We start from the raw sequence: 15,791 nt of genomic DNA on the forward strand, positions 1-15,791 counted from the left end.
GTTTTAAATTAATAGGACATCTTATATGAGACTTATTTAAAAAAATTCACAAATATATTTGCTCCATGATTTTACTATATTACCTCTAATTAATTATTGTAAGACATTTACATATAAAAAAATTAATAATATTTAATAAAAAAGGTAAAATAGATATTTATGACATGTCTAATTCAGCTGCTTCAACTGTAATTTTACTATATCACCCATAATTAATTACTATAAGTTATTTAGGTATTAAAAATTTAAAAATATTTAATAAAAAATAAAATTGACATAAAATGATAAAGCTCTTCTTCAACATGCCTGATTCTTCACCTACTTCAGCTGCTCCGTGATTTTACTATATTATCCCTAATTAATTGTTTAATTCATTTATATATAAGAAAATTAATAATACTCAATTAAAAAAGATAAAATAGACATTTATGACATGTCTGTTTCAACTGCTTCAATCGTACTTTTATTATATCACTTCAAATTAATTATTATAAGTCATTTAGTTATTAAAAAATTAATAACATTTAATAAATAATAAAATAGATAAAAATGATAAATTAATTCTTGATATTTTAAATTAATAAGAAATCTTATATGAGACTCATTTTGAAAAAAAAATCATAAGTATGTTTGCTTCATAATTTTACTATATTACCCCTAATTAGTTATTGTAAGACATTTACATATAAGAAAATTAATAATATTTGATAAAAAAAATAAAATAGACATTTATGACATGTCTACTTCAGCTGCTTCAACCATAATTTTACTATATCACTCCTAATTAATTATTATAAGTCATTTAGGTATTAAAAATTTAATAAAAATAAAATTGACATAAAATGATCAATTAATTCTTGATATTTTAAATTAACATAACATCTTCTATGAGACTCATTTAAATTTTTAACAAATATTTTCTTATAATAATTTTGCTATATTACTTCTACTTAGGTATTACAAGTCATTTAGGACATATCCGCTTCGCTGCTTCAATCATAAAATTTGGTTGACTCTCAAATTTATTTCTGTGCTACTTACATTGAAATAGATGAAAAAGTATTATAAATCATAATAATTTAAAACTTAAATTATTTTAAGAATATAATTGACTATCAATGCCATAAAAATTTGGATAAGGAGAGTAACATATATTATTTGAAAATTACATAAGAAAATATTATAAATTACAATAACTAACAATTTAAAATATTTAAAAACATATTAAGAATTTAATAGATTATCTAAATTATATTTGTGTCATATAAATTCGGGATAGTTTTGGCATTTTATAATTTACATATTTTATTGTTTTAATTTAGTAATTTGTTGATCCAAATAATGTTTTTGAATTTAACATGTTTTAAAAATTTAATACTTTGTTTATTTTAATTTATTTACTTTATTTTGGTAAATATTATATATTTAAAAATTATGCAAAAATAATAATTATAAGTCATAACTATTAACATCTTATAATATTTTAAAAACATATAGTAAAATATGATTGACTTTTAAAATTCTAATAGTGTCATATAAGTTTCACAAAGCAAGTAAAATAAATTATTTGATATTACATTAAAAGATACTAAAATCACAAAGCTTAACAACTTAAAATATTTTTAAAAAATATATCAGTAAAAAAATTTTGATTGATTCACTAAATTTTAAAATTGGGACAAAGCGAGTAAATTAAATTACTAAATTACATAAAAGATACTATAAATCACGATGATTAACAACTTAAATTATTTAAAAAATTATATTAATAAAAATCTGATTGACACTCCTAATGCTATTTGTACAACGTAAATTGAGATAATGTAAATAATATATGTTGGGTATGTGCTGACATGAGCTACGGTATCTAATATATATATATATAGATAGATAGATAGATAGGTAGATAAATAGATTACCAATATAAGTTGTGGTACAATGGATGGGTTGCTCTACACTAGGTGGAGGGTTTGATTCAGATAGATTTTTTTTTTTATTGACAAGATCTTCTTTACTTGGTAATTACTTGTCGAAGAGTTCTCCTAGAATTTGTCTCTCTGCTTTAATCCCTACTTAAAATTAGGTATTCTCTTTGTATTGTGACAGCAGCTTCTTTTGCTTCTCTCTCCGCGCGATCAAGCAAAACTCTTAAAGTAAGCAGTTTCTTTTTGCTTCTGTTTGAAATCCATGAGAAATATTTTCTTTTTCCCAGTAGGATTTTGTTTTTCCCCATGATGTTCTGTTTATGTTTAATGATCTAATGGAAAGGGAAAACAGGATTTTTTTTGCAAGGTTTAGAGATGTGGTTGATAACGTTTAGGTGTCATATTTGGGCGCATTTCATGAAATTTAACCAACGTGTTTGATCGAATTAGGTCTATGCAACTGATGATATAGGTCTTTTGTGTAAAATCTCTATTAGGGTGTGTAAAACTGTATATTTTAATTTAGACTTGTTTCGTGTTTCAAAGTTTACAAAGTTTGATCATAGGTATGGGATGCGGAGAGATACTTCAACAGATTCGGTTAGTATTTCTCAATTCTACTGCAAAAACACCAGTACATAATAATGAGCATGGTCCAGTTCAAATTGCTTTAGATCAGCCCCTTTATGTGCTTTGTTAGACAAAGCTGAATATATAGGTATTATTTGTGTGTGTGTGAGAGAGGTTGGGGTGTTGTTGTTGTTTATTACCATTTTTTAAAATCGGTTAGTGTTTTTTCCAACCAATTCAAGTGGACTATATCGAGATAATGATGGCATTCTATTAGTAATGCTATAGTATAGTAGTTATTTTTGTGTGGGGGGTGGGGGGTGGGGGGTGGAAATTGGTCATGTGGCAGAGTTGTATATTGCTGATTGTTTGAGTTTCCAGTAACTGATATATTTTATTTTCATAATGGTGGTATTTGGGTCAACTTGCAGCACCCTACCTCCCACCAAAACATGTCCCCAAGGTTTTCATCCATTTCATTGACCACTAGGCCACACCATTGGGTGCTAGTCTTGTCTTATGTTTGTTTATGAGGTCTTGGGACTCCAGAGGATTTGCGTTGAAGCCTTACCCTCTTTCAGTTATTAATCAAGCTATTCTCACCAGTAAGGGTGATTTGTTGAACCACTCTTAGTGATATGCATGTACTTTTTATCTTTTTTTAAACAGAAGAGTATTCTTTAAAGATTTAAGTGACTCTTTGCTGATTCTATCATCATTGTAAGATATCTGATGAAGATGTTAATAGTTAAAAGGTTTTAAATCAAGTGGATTATTTTTTTGCTTTCATAGTAGATTGATTTGGCTTAATTGTAGGGTGTCAGATTGAATTCTTAAGACTTTCTTCTTTTTTACTTTGTTTTTGAGTTCAATTTCATGCATTTGGTTGGCTTGTGGCATTGGCTGTACATGCCTCAAGCTCTTTTGAGATCTGATTACCTCGAGCTTATACAAACACCAAAAAGACCTAAACAAATAATTGGGAATCTTACCTTCTAAAAAAAAAAAAAAAAAAAAAGAGATGAGGGATCTTATGACTTTGCATGAAAACCTGAATTGTCCCTTAAACTGTTGTTTTCTCTTGCTTCTGTTTCGTTACCTCTTTTTGTCCATTAACAATTCCTAAGCTATTATGAGAATTTATTTCACCTCCATTGAAAAAACACTAGCTTGTGACTGCAACAGTGCAACCTGCTATTTAACGGTTTACTTACTTTCACATCCATTATGTAAACCTCGTTATCCAGCTTTTAGATTTGCTTTGAGAAAGTTTGTTTTGTCGATAATGCTTACATGAATAGAGTTGAACAGCAGCATTTTTTGACCCTACTGTTTCACAATTACCCCAACTGCTTCCTCATTTGATGTTCTTTGTTTAATAAGATAAGATGGGTGGAAGTGCAATAAGTGATGATTGGGAATTCACTACGAATGGAGCTCGGACATTGGTTCTGGTTGGACGTACGGGTAATGGTAAAAGCGCCACCGGAAATAGCATTCTTGGAAGAAAGGCATTCAAGTCAATGTCTAGCTCAGCTGGTGTTACCAGTACTTGTGAGCTACAGAGGACTGTACTAGAAGATGACCAAATACTTGATGTGATTGATACACCTGGTATATGATGCATTGCCTTTCTTCCTTCTTTACTGCAATAAGTTACATTAGTCAAATTAGTATTATGAGTATAGCATCTAATAATTGATTAGAGTTTAAATAAGTCAGACACTACTCTCTCCGATGCCTATAACTAATGACTTTTAAAAGAGTTATTTTGTCAATAATTAACAGTGGAATTTTATGCAGATATATTTACAAAATGTTTAGTATGCGTATTTGTATTGTGTTTAACTGATATGTAGTATGTTTTTGGTATACAATGATATGCTTTGGCTTGTTCTTAAGAATTATAATGTTAAAACAAATCAACCCAACTTTTGGCATACGCAAAAAGGCCACATGAAAGACCTTTCCTAGCATTTAGAATTTATCTTTGTGTAATCCCGGAACTGTGAGTGTATATCTTGTTTTGTTAAGTATGTAAACTAATTGATTGGAGTGTCCTTGATAAATTATTAGGAGGACAATTTACTGTGTTTTCCTTCACCCCTCATATACTATTAATTGTTCCTAAGTTATCCAAAGAGATTGATAAAGCATGCTGCATCAGAGTTGCAAATAACGTGTTAACATATGGAACAGTGGAGCCTCAACACTGTAAATTTCCTCATATGTAGAAAAACATGAATTTGCTCTTTGTTGGATTTTGATCTTTCTTTGACTACAGAAAATCGAAAATAGGTGACTTTATCAGAATTGCAGGATTGTTTGATTTTTCTGCTGAACCTGAATTCGTTGGAAACGAAATTGTTAAATGCATCAACATGGCCAAGGATGGGATTCATGCTGTTCTTGTAGTTTTATCTGTGCGAACTCGCTTTTCAAGAGAAGAACAAGCAGCAGTCCAGAGTCTGAGGGAGTTTTTTGGGAGCAAAATTAGTGATTATATGATTTTGGTTTTCACTGGCGGGGATGATCTCGAAGACAATGATGAAACTTTGGATGATTACTTAGGTCGTGACTGCCCCGAACCTTTAAAGGTATAGTGTGCTTAAAGATGATCTCTTACTTAGAACCTAAGTGTCAGTGAACTAATTGATTTTATTGGTAAATGTGATTGTATTTAGAAAATCTTCTGTTAAAAAAGTTTCATCTTTCGTTTTCTTCAATTTTTTTTGGAGATTTCTGCGCCATGATAGATAAAACTCTGGAGGGAAAATGTGCTTTGGGTTGCTAGACAATAACTTTAAAACCTAGTCAGTCATAGTAAGACTTAGAAACATTAGCTTGTGCAATGAATCTAGTATGTGAGGAAAAAAATGCAAAAGTAGTGTTTTTCTTCTGTGGGGTCTGAGTGGGGAGAAGCCAGAATTGATAGTAACATTGCTCTCTGGGGTTGGATGGTAAATTGAAAATGATTAAGAATCGTCGCACTAGTTATATGACTTTATAACCAAAAAAGTAAAAAAGAGCGAAGGAAAAAGAGAAACAAGTTCTTCTACTAGTAGAGCTAGGTACTTTGATTGCCTTGATCAAATATTCTTTTCTCTTTTCAAAGATTTGGAATTAAAGAAGATAAGTTTGAAATCTAGCGAAGACAGCACAACTTATTAGTTTTATGTTGTAGGCAGGTGTTGATGGGAAAGGACAAGAAAATGGGGAAAAAAATTACAATATATCTTGAATGTTTGAGCTGACACAATTGTTTTCTGTTTAAAAAAAATATTAAAAAAGCGAGGGAAAAGAAATTTCTACTAATAGAGCTACATTTGTGGTTAAAATTCAATCATCATTCTTCAGTTGGCTTATAGGTTATTGTTTTCCTTCTTCAATATTGTGCAAGTATGAGATACTTCAACTTAAAGTATTTTCTCTGATGATCTAGAATACCCTCACGCTGTGTGGAAATAGGCGAGTGCTTTTTGATAACAAGACTAAAGATCCTTTGAAGAAAGCCGATCAATTGAAACGACTGCTTTTCCTGGTAAATGTTGTTGTGGAGAACAATGGTGGAAAACCATATACAGATGACTTGTTCAAGGAACTAAAGGTATGTATTTTCAACAATTCAATTTTCCTCTATACTTATCCAGCAATTGGGGTTGTTAATTTGTAATGTTTCAATTATAGAAAGGAGCCGTCAAACTTCATAACCAGGCAACCGAGGTTAATTCTTTGGTGGGATATTCTAAGCAAGAGATACTAGAGTTGAAGGAACAAATGCAGAAGTCATATGAAGAACAACTGAGGCGAATAACTGAAGTGGTATGCGTGATCTTTATTGAACTACTTTTGCTTCTTTAAAAATGAATTCCATCAGTCATTTATCTACTTGTATATCATATTGCTAAATGATCTGCTAATTATGCAATGCATTTTTTAGTACTATCAAGGGATTGGGTTAGTGGCTGTCTTCCACTAGTTTGTTTAGAATTATAAGATTCCTTAGTTATAACAAGTTTTGTCAAGAAAGTTCTTAATTGGCATTGATTTTCACCGGGAAATCATGTGGTAGATATTAGACTTGGCCAAAGGCCCCGTAGAAATAAGCCTGACTGATCTTCCTTAGCTTTCTAGAAGTAATGTTTCTGGACTTCCTTTGGCATGTTTGGAACATCTATACTGAGTAGTGTTAGTAGTTCCCTGCCGCCAAAAGTAGATGATTTGATTTACTCAAGAAGGGTCAAATTGCAAATTTTATTTTTATTTTGTAAATTTTTTAAGTCAATTTCGGAAGAACAAAAATATAAATATAGAAATAACATAGCTATAGAATGATAATGATGGTAAAGTGTTGTTGAAAAATCAAGTGCAAAGACAACTCTGTTGAATTATATGCAGTATTTTAGTGCCAAGGAAGTACGGTGTTGTCGATGAATTTGGTTTGCGATGTTATAGCTAGATAGTGCCTTTGGGCTTTCTATTTATCTATTTTACATCTTTGACAGGTTGAGTCAAAGCTGAAGGAGACCACACACAGGCTTGAAGAGCAATTGGCGAAAGAGCAGGCTGCTCGGTTGAAGGCTGAACTAAGTGCAAAAGAAGCTCAGAAGAAATCAGATGACGAGATTCGCAAGTTGAGAGAATATCTGGAGAGAGCTCAAAAGGAGACTGAGGAACTCCGAGGTCGTTCAGATCGTGGTATGTGTAATATTCTGTGACAGTTATCATATGTATATACGTTTGGGGGTATATACGATCTGCCACTAAAGTGAATTCATTCTTTGCTTCAACTCTTTTCCATATGTTTGAATAATATATTGCGATATAACATCATATTTATGTTAATTATTCAATTGCTGATGGTCATGAATAGCAATCAGAACAAGCTGAATGACAATTAAACTAAGATGGCAACAATTTGTATCCACTAGCCGCAAGTGGACTATACTTGGATGGATGATGATATCATCTTTTATTTTCTCCCCTTTTTAGGTTCTGATTGTCTTGGTAGTGGATGCAGCTCTGTGATGTAGTTATTAGGATGTATTTATGGGGATTTTTTTTTTTTTTTTTTTGGGGTGTGTGTGTGTGTGCTAGATCATAAGTTGCTGTTATTTACCTAAGAGGCTTATAATGCCTACCCCTACGAAATGATCCTTATATAGTGCTATTTTGTAGCTTAAGGGCTGCTTTCACAGAGTAATAGTCAAGAGCTTCCTTAAAACTGCAAATTTTGGGTTGGGATCCTTCAAAGTCATGAAGTTAGGTCTTGTTCCTTTATTCCTTGATCAAGTCCTAGTACTTGAGTTTATCGGATTGGACATGTTTTTGCTGTCTATATGATTTAGAGCCGCTGTTGAAATTACGGCGACAATGCCAAAGTTGAACTTTTTATCATAAGCAACAAAATTAAATAATTTCCAACTTCGAAAAGTGAGTACAATGTTATGGCAAGAGCCAAATAAGAGATGGAAGTACATGCATGCAGGATCAGAGCCAAAAATTCTAGTGTCTTGAAGTGTAACGCAAACGCACTTTGTTTGTTTGGATGGTGGTATCCGTGGTTTCATATAATATGGTATGAACCATATAATATGGTATGATGTTATACTGATATAGTATAGTACAGTGTAATATTTGGATAGCCGGTATCATTTGCTGTTGTTAAATAGCAGTTCTGATATTTGGTTTGACGGTATGTTATTATATTGTAAATAGTAAGTTCACTATTTTTTTTTTTATTATTATAAATGTTAAATTCATCGATAATTGTTAATAGAATAATTTAAGATAATTTTCTTTCTACTTTTTCTCATAAATTATGCTATTTAAATATATAAAGTTGTTAAATTCATGTAAATTTTTACAAAATCAATAAAAGAATAGATCACAATAAATGTAATTAGATTTTTTTTTTATTATAACAAATTTTATTTATTTTTGGTGTTTTTAAGATGTGACCATTAAGTTCAAAGTGTGAATGCATTTTTTATGTATGTTGTTGGGGCAAGTGTGGGGGTGGGGGTGGGGGTGGGGGGTTAAGAAAAGTGGTTTGAAATTATTTTAAAAGAACAATTTTAAAAAGATATATTTTTGTGTGTGTTGCGGGGGGTTGGTAAGAGGGTGGGATGAGAACCTTTTAAAAAAAAAAGATTTAAAAATTAAAATTAGAAAAATGGGTGGGATGGGGGCTAGTGGTGGTGGAGTTGGGGTAGGGTGAGGGGGCTGGTATTGAGAAAGTAGTTGGTGATTACATTAAGTGAGGAATTTTATGATTATCAAATTATGAAATCAAAACATACCATATTATACAATTTAAAAAATAATTAAAATAAACATGATTCTTTTAATCACATTATGTCTAGGGGTGTTTATGGGTCGATTTGGGTTGGTTATTGATTAAAATCATAATCAAACTAATTTAGTCGGTTTTAAAATTTTTAAAATCCAATCAAACCAAATAAAAAATTAATCGTGGGTTTGGTTCTTGTCGGTTTGGTTCGGTTTATAACTTTAACTAATGATAAAAGTTGAAAATTTTAAAAACAAATTCAATCTAACATTTGAGATGTCAAACGAGTGTTGTATCTCAACCTTGAAACTACGATGTCAATTGAGTGTTATACTTCGGTAAAGCGATGAATAACACTATATGAACGCTTCTACAAAAATTTAAAAACTATATTTATCAACATGATATGATAAATCCCCAAAAGGTGAATACATAAACTTCTTGCTCAATAAGGTTCAAAAACAAAGTCAAAATTAGTGATTGTCTATAATTTAATGAATCTCAGTTGTAAATTTTAATATACGACAAGATATTATTTTCACAATTAATATCATTTGTCATTCAAAATGCGAAATTCATTTAAAATCTCATAAGACACTGTCAACTAGATGAAGACATATGAATGAATGTGTTACGATTAAAGTTAAATTATTATAAAAATATCAAACCTAACTAAGGGTGTGTTTGATATGGTGGAAAACATTTTTCATTGTAAAATGTTTTCCTGGAAAATAATTTGGTTTTCTACTTATTTTCTCATGTTTGGTTGAAGAGTGGAAAATATTTTTCGAAAAATATTTTATGGTGTTTGATTGGTGGGTAGAGACTATTTTTTAGAAAAATATTTTCTAGTGTTTGATTGGTGAGTGAAAAAATATTTTTTTTAGAAAATACTACTAACTGTTAACTAGTATATCAGTGTCTCTAGCAACTCAATAATTTGTAAGAACTAATTTAAGCATAACAAATAATATCAATATCGAATACTAAAATATTACAGTCACTAAATTTAAACAACTATTAATTAGTAAATATATGAGACACTTTTCAATATTTTGTCAGGACAATCTCAAGATACTACAATCAATAGAAATATAACGGAACACCAAGCTTATTCAACCTCGTGAAACAAGTTACATCGATGACAAAATGAAATATGCAATTAGCAAAAGTAACATAGGTAAGTCTTCATCTATGCATATGAAAATAACAATACATTCAACGAACATTGGAAATGGAAAAAATTTGGGCTTCACTATTTTTTATTTCAAGCAGTGAAAAATTGAAGCAAAGTACAGTGAAAAATATTTTCAATTAATGTAAATTTTTGAGAAATGTGAACTTTTTGAGTCATGTGAATATGATTGTTGTTGGGGTGAAAAAAAGGGATGAGGGTGGGTTCATAAGTCACATTTGTCATTTTCTGGAAGATGACTTTTCTTGGCCCATGAGGGAAGTCATTTTTCCTCAAATTGAGAAAAATGAATTGTTATGGAAAATATTTTCCAAATATTTTATTGCAATCAAATAAGGAAAAATAGGAAAACATTTTCCAGAAAATATTTTTCATCATACCAAACACACCTTAAATATCAACTTTTTTAATCAATTTGATTTTAATCCGATTTGATTAGAAAAAAAAAAAAAAAATCAAAACCGTGAACACCCTATTATGTCATTCCATGAGAAACCTAACATCTAGTAAAAATCATTTCTCCAACTCCAACGTTCAACAAAAAATACTTGCACAACCCACGTGCTAACACTAAAATTTAGTGACTAAATCATGCTGGTTTAACGTTGTGTAATTCGCACATATTAAAGCACATTCAAATCTATATTTATTAGACTATGAACACGTGTGTTGAACGTTTATCTTTTATCAATTCAAAGTTAATTTAAAATTTGTATAAATTCATAAACAATTTTACGTAGTTCAATATAATATATTTTATAAGCCATGTTTTAGTTGAGTTTAAAATTCTAAATATTAGAAAAATAGTTAAATGACGTCCTATGTACAACCAAGTTTAAATTGTTGTCGGAAATTTAAGTTAGACTAGTGTTACTCGTAGCAAATACTACATGAAGCAAATGCAAAGAACATTATTTATATATACATGACATATGTAAGCATATATTTGACCAGTAAAGTATATAGTAAGGAATATAGTGAAAAATTAAGGTTCTTAAAATATATGAAATTTTTTGAACCCACAATATGTCTAATTTATAGGTACATGTCTGTGAAGGATGAAAATTGTGATTTTCATCAAATTACAAAAATTATCTGATTTTCATAGTCAAATCAGATGGTAGCTTATGATACTGAAATCAATTGGTTCCCATCAAATTACATATTTCTTATGTTGTCTCTAAATATCATGGCGAGACTTTTGACCCATTCATCAAATTGTCTCAACAAAATAGTAACATTACCACTAAAATAACAATATCCAGTAATCCTAAAGACCTTTTCTTAAAGGTATGATCTATATCTCTGAAGAACAATTTCAAAGACTTACCAGTAGATGTCTGGCCATCACGACTCTTATCACTACTCCATATCAAGGAAATAAACAAATTACACGTTGTCTGTAAATCTTACTTCTGTCTCGTGGAGGTAGAAAGTGTTTTTGGAAGACCCTCAACTCAAGTAACAAACATTAACTGAACAACTTTCAAAAATTACCTTTTAAATTAAATCAATTCTTAATATCAACTATCTGATCCTCATCTAAATACTCAAGTCTATGATCTTCCATATCAGCATCTAATACATACAGACAATATTAGTATATACTTAAAGAATCAAAATCCAAATAAGAAAAGTGATTCAAATATTTTGATCTTCATTAAAAGTCTTTATTTTAAACAAAATCATCGTTTCACCTTTTTCCTAAAATAATTATCATTTATTTAACTTTAAAATCAATTAAAATACTTATTTAATTAACTATTTTGTAATCAATTAGAACACCCAAAAAGAAACAGTTGGCTAAATAATTGTCCGATTCAATTGTGAGACTTATATTATAGCATTGGCTTCCAAGCATTAAAATAATTATCTTATATGTAAAAATATAGTCTACAATTCAAGTAATGCTTATTGTTAATCATATTCTTGTATAGTTTTTCTATTTCTTATAGTTGATAGATTTAAAAATATATAATCAACAATTGTTATAATTTTTCACTCTTGACAATTTCTCGTTTTTTCTCTTTCAGTTAAAAATTTAGACGAAATAAGCATATTGTCATCGAAAGAACAACAATTAGAAGTATATATAATAAATAAGAAAAATATTTTCAAATAAAACACAAACACTAGAAAATTTTCTTATAAAGAATCAATTGGTTATAATAATATAACCAATCCTAAATCTAGCTTGAATCCTTCTTTAACCGTACTTCAACCAAATGATAATCCTAAGGACCTAAACCATTAGTCAAGCTTTGTGTTCTACTTTGATCGCATGGTATATGTTTATTAAAGCAAAAATATAGGAGAGGTAGGTTTATATTTAGAATAGGTATCTAGTTGTAGCATCATTAACTTATTTCGTAAAAGAATATGGTAATCAACCTTTCTCCACCTAATATTAGTGCATGCGTATAACTTTTATATGTGAGAAAACCTAAACATTAATTCTTCTTTCCATGTATTTCAACAGTCCGTTTTTAATTTCCCTTTTTATATATATATTAGGAGTATATTAATTCTCCCAATATTAATTCTTCTAATACTTCTTACCATAAAAAAAAAAAAAAACTCTTATTATATATTTTAAGACTCTTTAATTTTTTTTCTTCCCATAAATTTTAGGACTCAATATTGTAGAGAATTTTATAAATATAGTAATATAATAATTTGAGAAAAAAGCAAAAAGATGATTTTGTCTGTTGCAGGGTCTTTTAATGAAGAGCAAAAAGTTCAAACAACATTTCTAGGTCCTTCACACTTTTAATATATTAGAGATTAGAGATTAGGTATATATTACTACGTAAGAAAGTCTTGCTTAGATTGCTGCCAAGTGGCAGTCTATACTAATATCATGTGTTAGTTTTTAGAACAAATTAGTTAAAGTTAAGTTAGTTTTTAGGACAAATTAGTTAAAGTTAAGTTTAATTAGTTATTCCCTTTGTTTCAAAATAATTGAATTGTTGGAATAAGACACACATCTTAAGAAAAAAGATAAAGACATAAATTACTCATGTTTTTTTCATTTTTGCCCTTTTCAAACTCCAAAACATTAGTAATGATCATTGAAACTCATCCTTGAAAATTTAATTAATGAAGTGTAAAATTGAAAAAAATTTCCAGCATCTACATTGAATAATGAACAATTCAATTATTTTGAACACTAAAAAATACTCCAACAACTCAATTATTTTGGAACTAAGGAAATATTAGTTACTGTGTTCAATTTAAATTTTAAGATGATGATGATAATAATAATCTATACAATATATTACTAAAACTAAAGATGCTGCAAATTTATTTATTATTTCCATTCGTTCTTATATCATTATTTAAACTAAACATTTATCGAATAAAATGAACATTTTTTTAACCATCATTTTATTTTTTTCGAATTTTCAAAACTAATTTCTGCATTTTAAAAAGGTAAGACAATATAACAGAAAATTAAAATAATATTTTAAAAGAATGTATACTAATCAATTGTGTAGTACATGCAGGTTACCCATTCTCCCGTCCCTTGCCCCCCTCCTCCACGTCCTAGTTTGCAGTTTTTTTCATTTTTTTTATACTTTCAGTTACTCCTTTAGAATTTAATGAAAAATCATATTCTTACAATTACTTAATTTGCCACACTTTTCATTATATATATACTTCTTCCGTCATAAATTATCCGTCTCAAATTGTCATTAATTACTTTTTCTTCAAATTAAAATGTAAACATCATTTAATAGGAATATTATGATAAACTAGATATGTTATTAGTGATTTTTCTTAATCAATGTGCCATCTCAATTTGAGACGGATAATTTGGGGGGTAGTATATACTAGATGTTGAAGCTCGTGCCGGCACAGGCCCAACATATGTTATTTGGGTTATCTCAATTTATGCAGCACAAATAGTATTTGGAATGTCAATCAAATTTTTATTAATATAAATTTTTAATTAATTGAAGTTGTTAATCATTGTGATTTATAATACCTTTGACATGATTATCAAACAATTTATGTTACTCGCTTTGTCCCAATTTTAGAATTTAGAGAGTCGATTAAATTTTTATTAATATATTTTTTAAATATTTAATTTGTTAACCATTGTGATTTATAGTATTTTTTAATATAATTTTAAATAATTTGTATTACTTGATTTATCGCAACTTATGTGACACTGTTAGAATTTCAAAAATCAATCATATTTTTTACTATATGTTTTTAGAATATTATAAGATGTTAATAGTTATGACTTATAATTATTTTTTTTTGCATAACTTCTAAATATATAGTATTTTATCAAAATAAAATAAATAAAGTACTAAATTTTTAAAACATGCTAAATTCGAAAACATCATTTGGATCAACAAATTATTAAATTTAAACATTAAAACATGCAAAATGTAAAATGTCAAGACTACCCCTGAATTTATATGATACAAATATAATTTAGATAGCCAATCATATTTTTAATATGTTTTTAGATATTTTAAATTGTTAGCTATTGTAATTTATAATTTTTTTTGTGTAATTTTCAAATAATATATGTTACTCTCCTTGTCAAAGTTTTTGTTGCTTGATAGTCGATTATATTCTTAAAATAATTTAAGTTTTTAATCATTATGATTTATAATACTTTTTTCTATTCTAATTTAAGTATCACTGAAATAATTTTGAGAGTCAATTAAATTCTATGATTGAAGTATCAAAGCGGATATTCCAAAATGACTTATAATACCTAATTATAAGTGATATAGCAAAATTATTATATAAAAATATTTGTGAAAAAAAATTAAATGAGCCTCATATAAGATGTCACGTTAATTTAAAACATCAATAATTCATTTATCATTTTATGTCAATTTTATTTTTAATAAATATTAATAATTTTTTAATACCTAAATAACTTATAATAATTAATTAGGAGTGATATAGTAAAATTACGGTTGAAACAACTAAAACAGACATGTCACAGATGTCTATTTTATTAAATATTATTAATTTTCTTTTATGTAAATGACTTACAATAATTAATTAGGGGTAATATAGTAAAATTACAAAGCAAACATACTTGTGAAAAAAATTTAAATGAGTCTCATATAAGATGTCCTATTAATTTAAAACATCAAGAATTAATTTATCATTTATGTCTATTTTATTATTTATTAAATATTATAATTTTTTAATACCTAAATGACTTATAATAATTAATTAGAGGTGATATAATAAAAATACGATTGAAGCAGTTGAAACAGATATATCATAAATGTCTACTTTACCCTTTTTAATTAAATATTATTAATTTTATTATATATAAATGACTTAAAATAATTAATTAGAAATAATATAGTAAAATTACGGAGCAACTGAAGTAGGTGAAGAATCAGGCATATTAACGAAAAGTTGCCTGCTTCTTCACACTTATTAATTGTAGTAATATCTTTTTCAAACTTTAAATTTTTAACAATCAATGTTTAAATATTTTATTAAAAAATTTAAAATCTCTCTTATTTATTTGCTTTATCATACAGAAATAAAATAACCACAATTACTATTAGAACCTTATACAACTCCATAAATTTCTTGGTATTTATAGAGACAAATAAGTTATCTTAAATATAACCAAATGTAACATTAATAAATATTTGATAAGAAGCTTATCATGAGAGATTTGATGAGGTCCTATAATTTAAAAATAAAATCTACTTCTTTATTTTATTTAATTAACATATAGGTTATCATACGATAGACGTGTAAGTTTTATATATAAATCATAACAACTTATTACCGTTTACTTAATTTGAAATGCAAA

General features: G+C 28.2%; 1 protein-coding gene across 4 annotated transcripts; it reads left to right on the forward strand.

The window, feature by feature from the left end:
- Positions 1-1,908: 1,908 nt before the first annotated feature.
- Positions 1,909-7,355, forward strand: LOC107870427 (immune-associated nucleotide-binding protein 9). 4 transcript variants are annotated; one of them, XM_016716959.2, is made up of 7 exons: positions 2,015-2,153; positions 2,492-2,525; positions 3,879-4,109; positions 4,815-5,092; positions 5,938-6,102; positions 6,183-6,317; positions 7,001-7,355. In XM_016716959.2, the coding sequence occupies exons 3-7, from the start codon at positions 3,884-3,886 to the stop codon at positions 7,211-7,213; spliced, it is 1,017 nt and encodes a 338-aa protein (XP_016572445.1). In that variant the 5' UTR covers positions 2,015-2,153; positions 2,492-2,525; positions 3,879-3,883; the 3' UTR covers positions 7,214-7,355. The 4 variants fall into 4 exon arrangements, with proteins under 4 accessions (XP_016572444.1, XP_047258365.1, XP_016572445.1 ...); XM_016716958.2 differs by lacking the exon at positions 2,492-2,525 and having other exon boundaries at positions 1,909-2,153; XM_047402409.1 differs by lacking the exon at positions 2,492-2,525 and having other exon boundaries at positions 2,008-2,153; positions 3,884-4,109.
- The last annotated feature ends 8,436 nt before the right edge of the window (positions 7,356-15,791 follow it).

This window comes from Capsicum annuum, unplaced genomic scaffold (assembly GCF_002878395.1).
Source record: "Capsicum annuum cultivar UCD-10X-F1 unplaced genomic scaffold, UCD10Xv1.1 ctg2082, whole genome shotgun sequence".
NCBI classification, from domain to species: Eukaryota; Viridiplantae; Streptophyta; class Magnoliopsida; order Solanales; family Solanaceae; genus Capsicum; species Capsicum annuum.

Coding starts and splice junctions, on each gene's coding strand:
- LOC107870427 (XM_047402408.1), top strand. CDS start 2,499: ATGCGGAGAGATACTTCAACAGATTCG. Junction 4,110..4,814: donor TGATGTGATTGATACACCTG/GTATATGATGCA, acceptor TCAGAATTGCAG/GATTGTTTGATTTTTCTGCT. Junction 5,093..5,937: donor ACTGCCCCGAACCTTTAAAG/GTATAGTGTGCT, acceptor CTGATGATCTAG/AATACCCTCACGCTGTGTGG.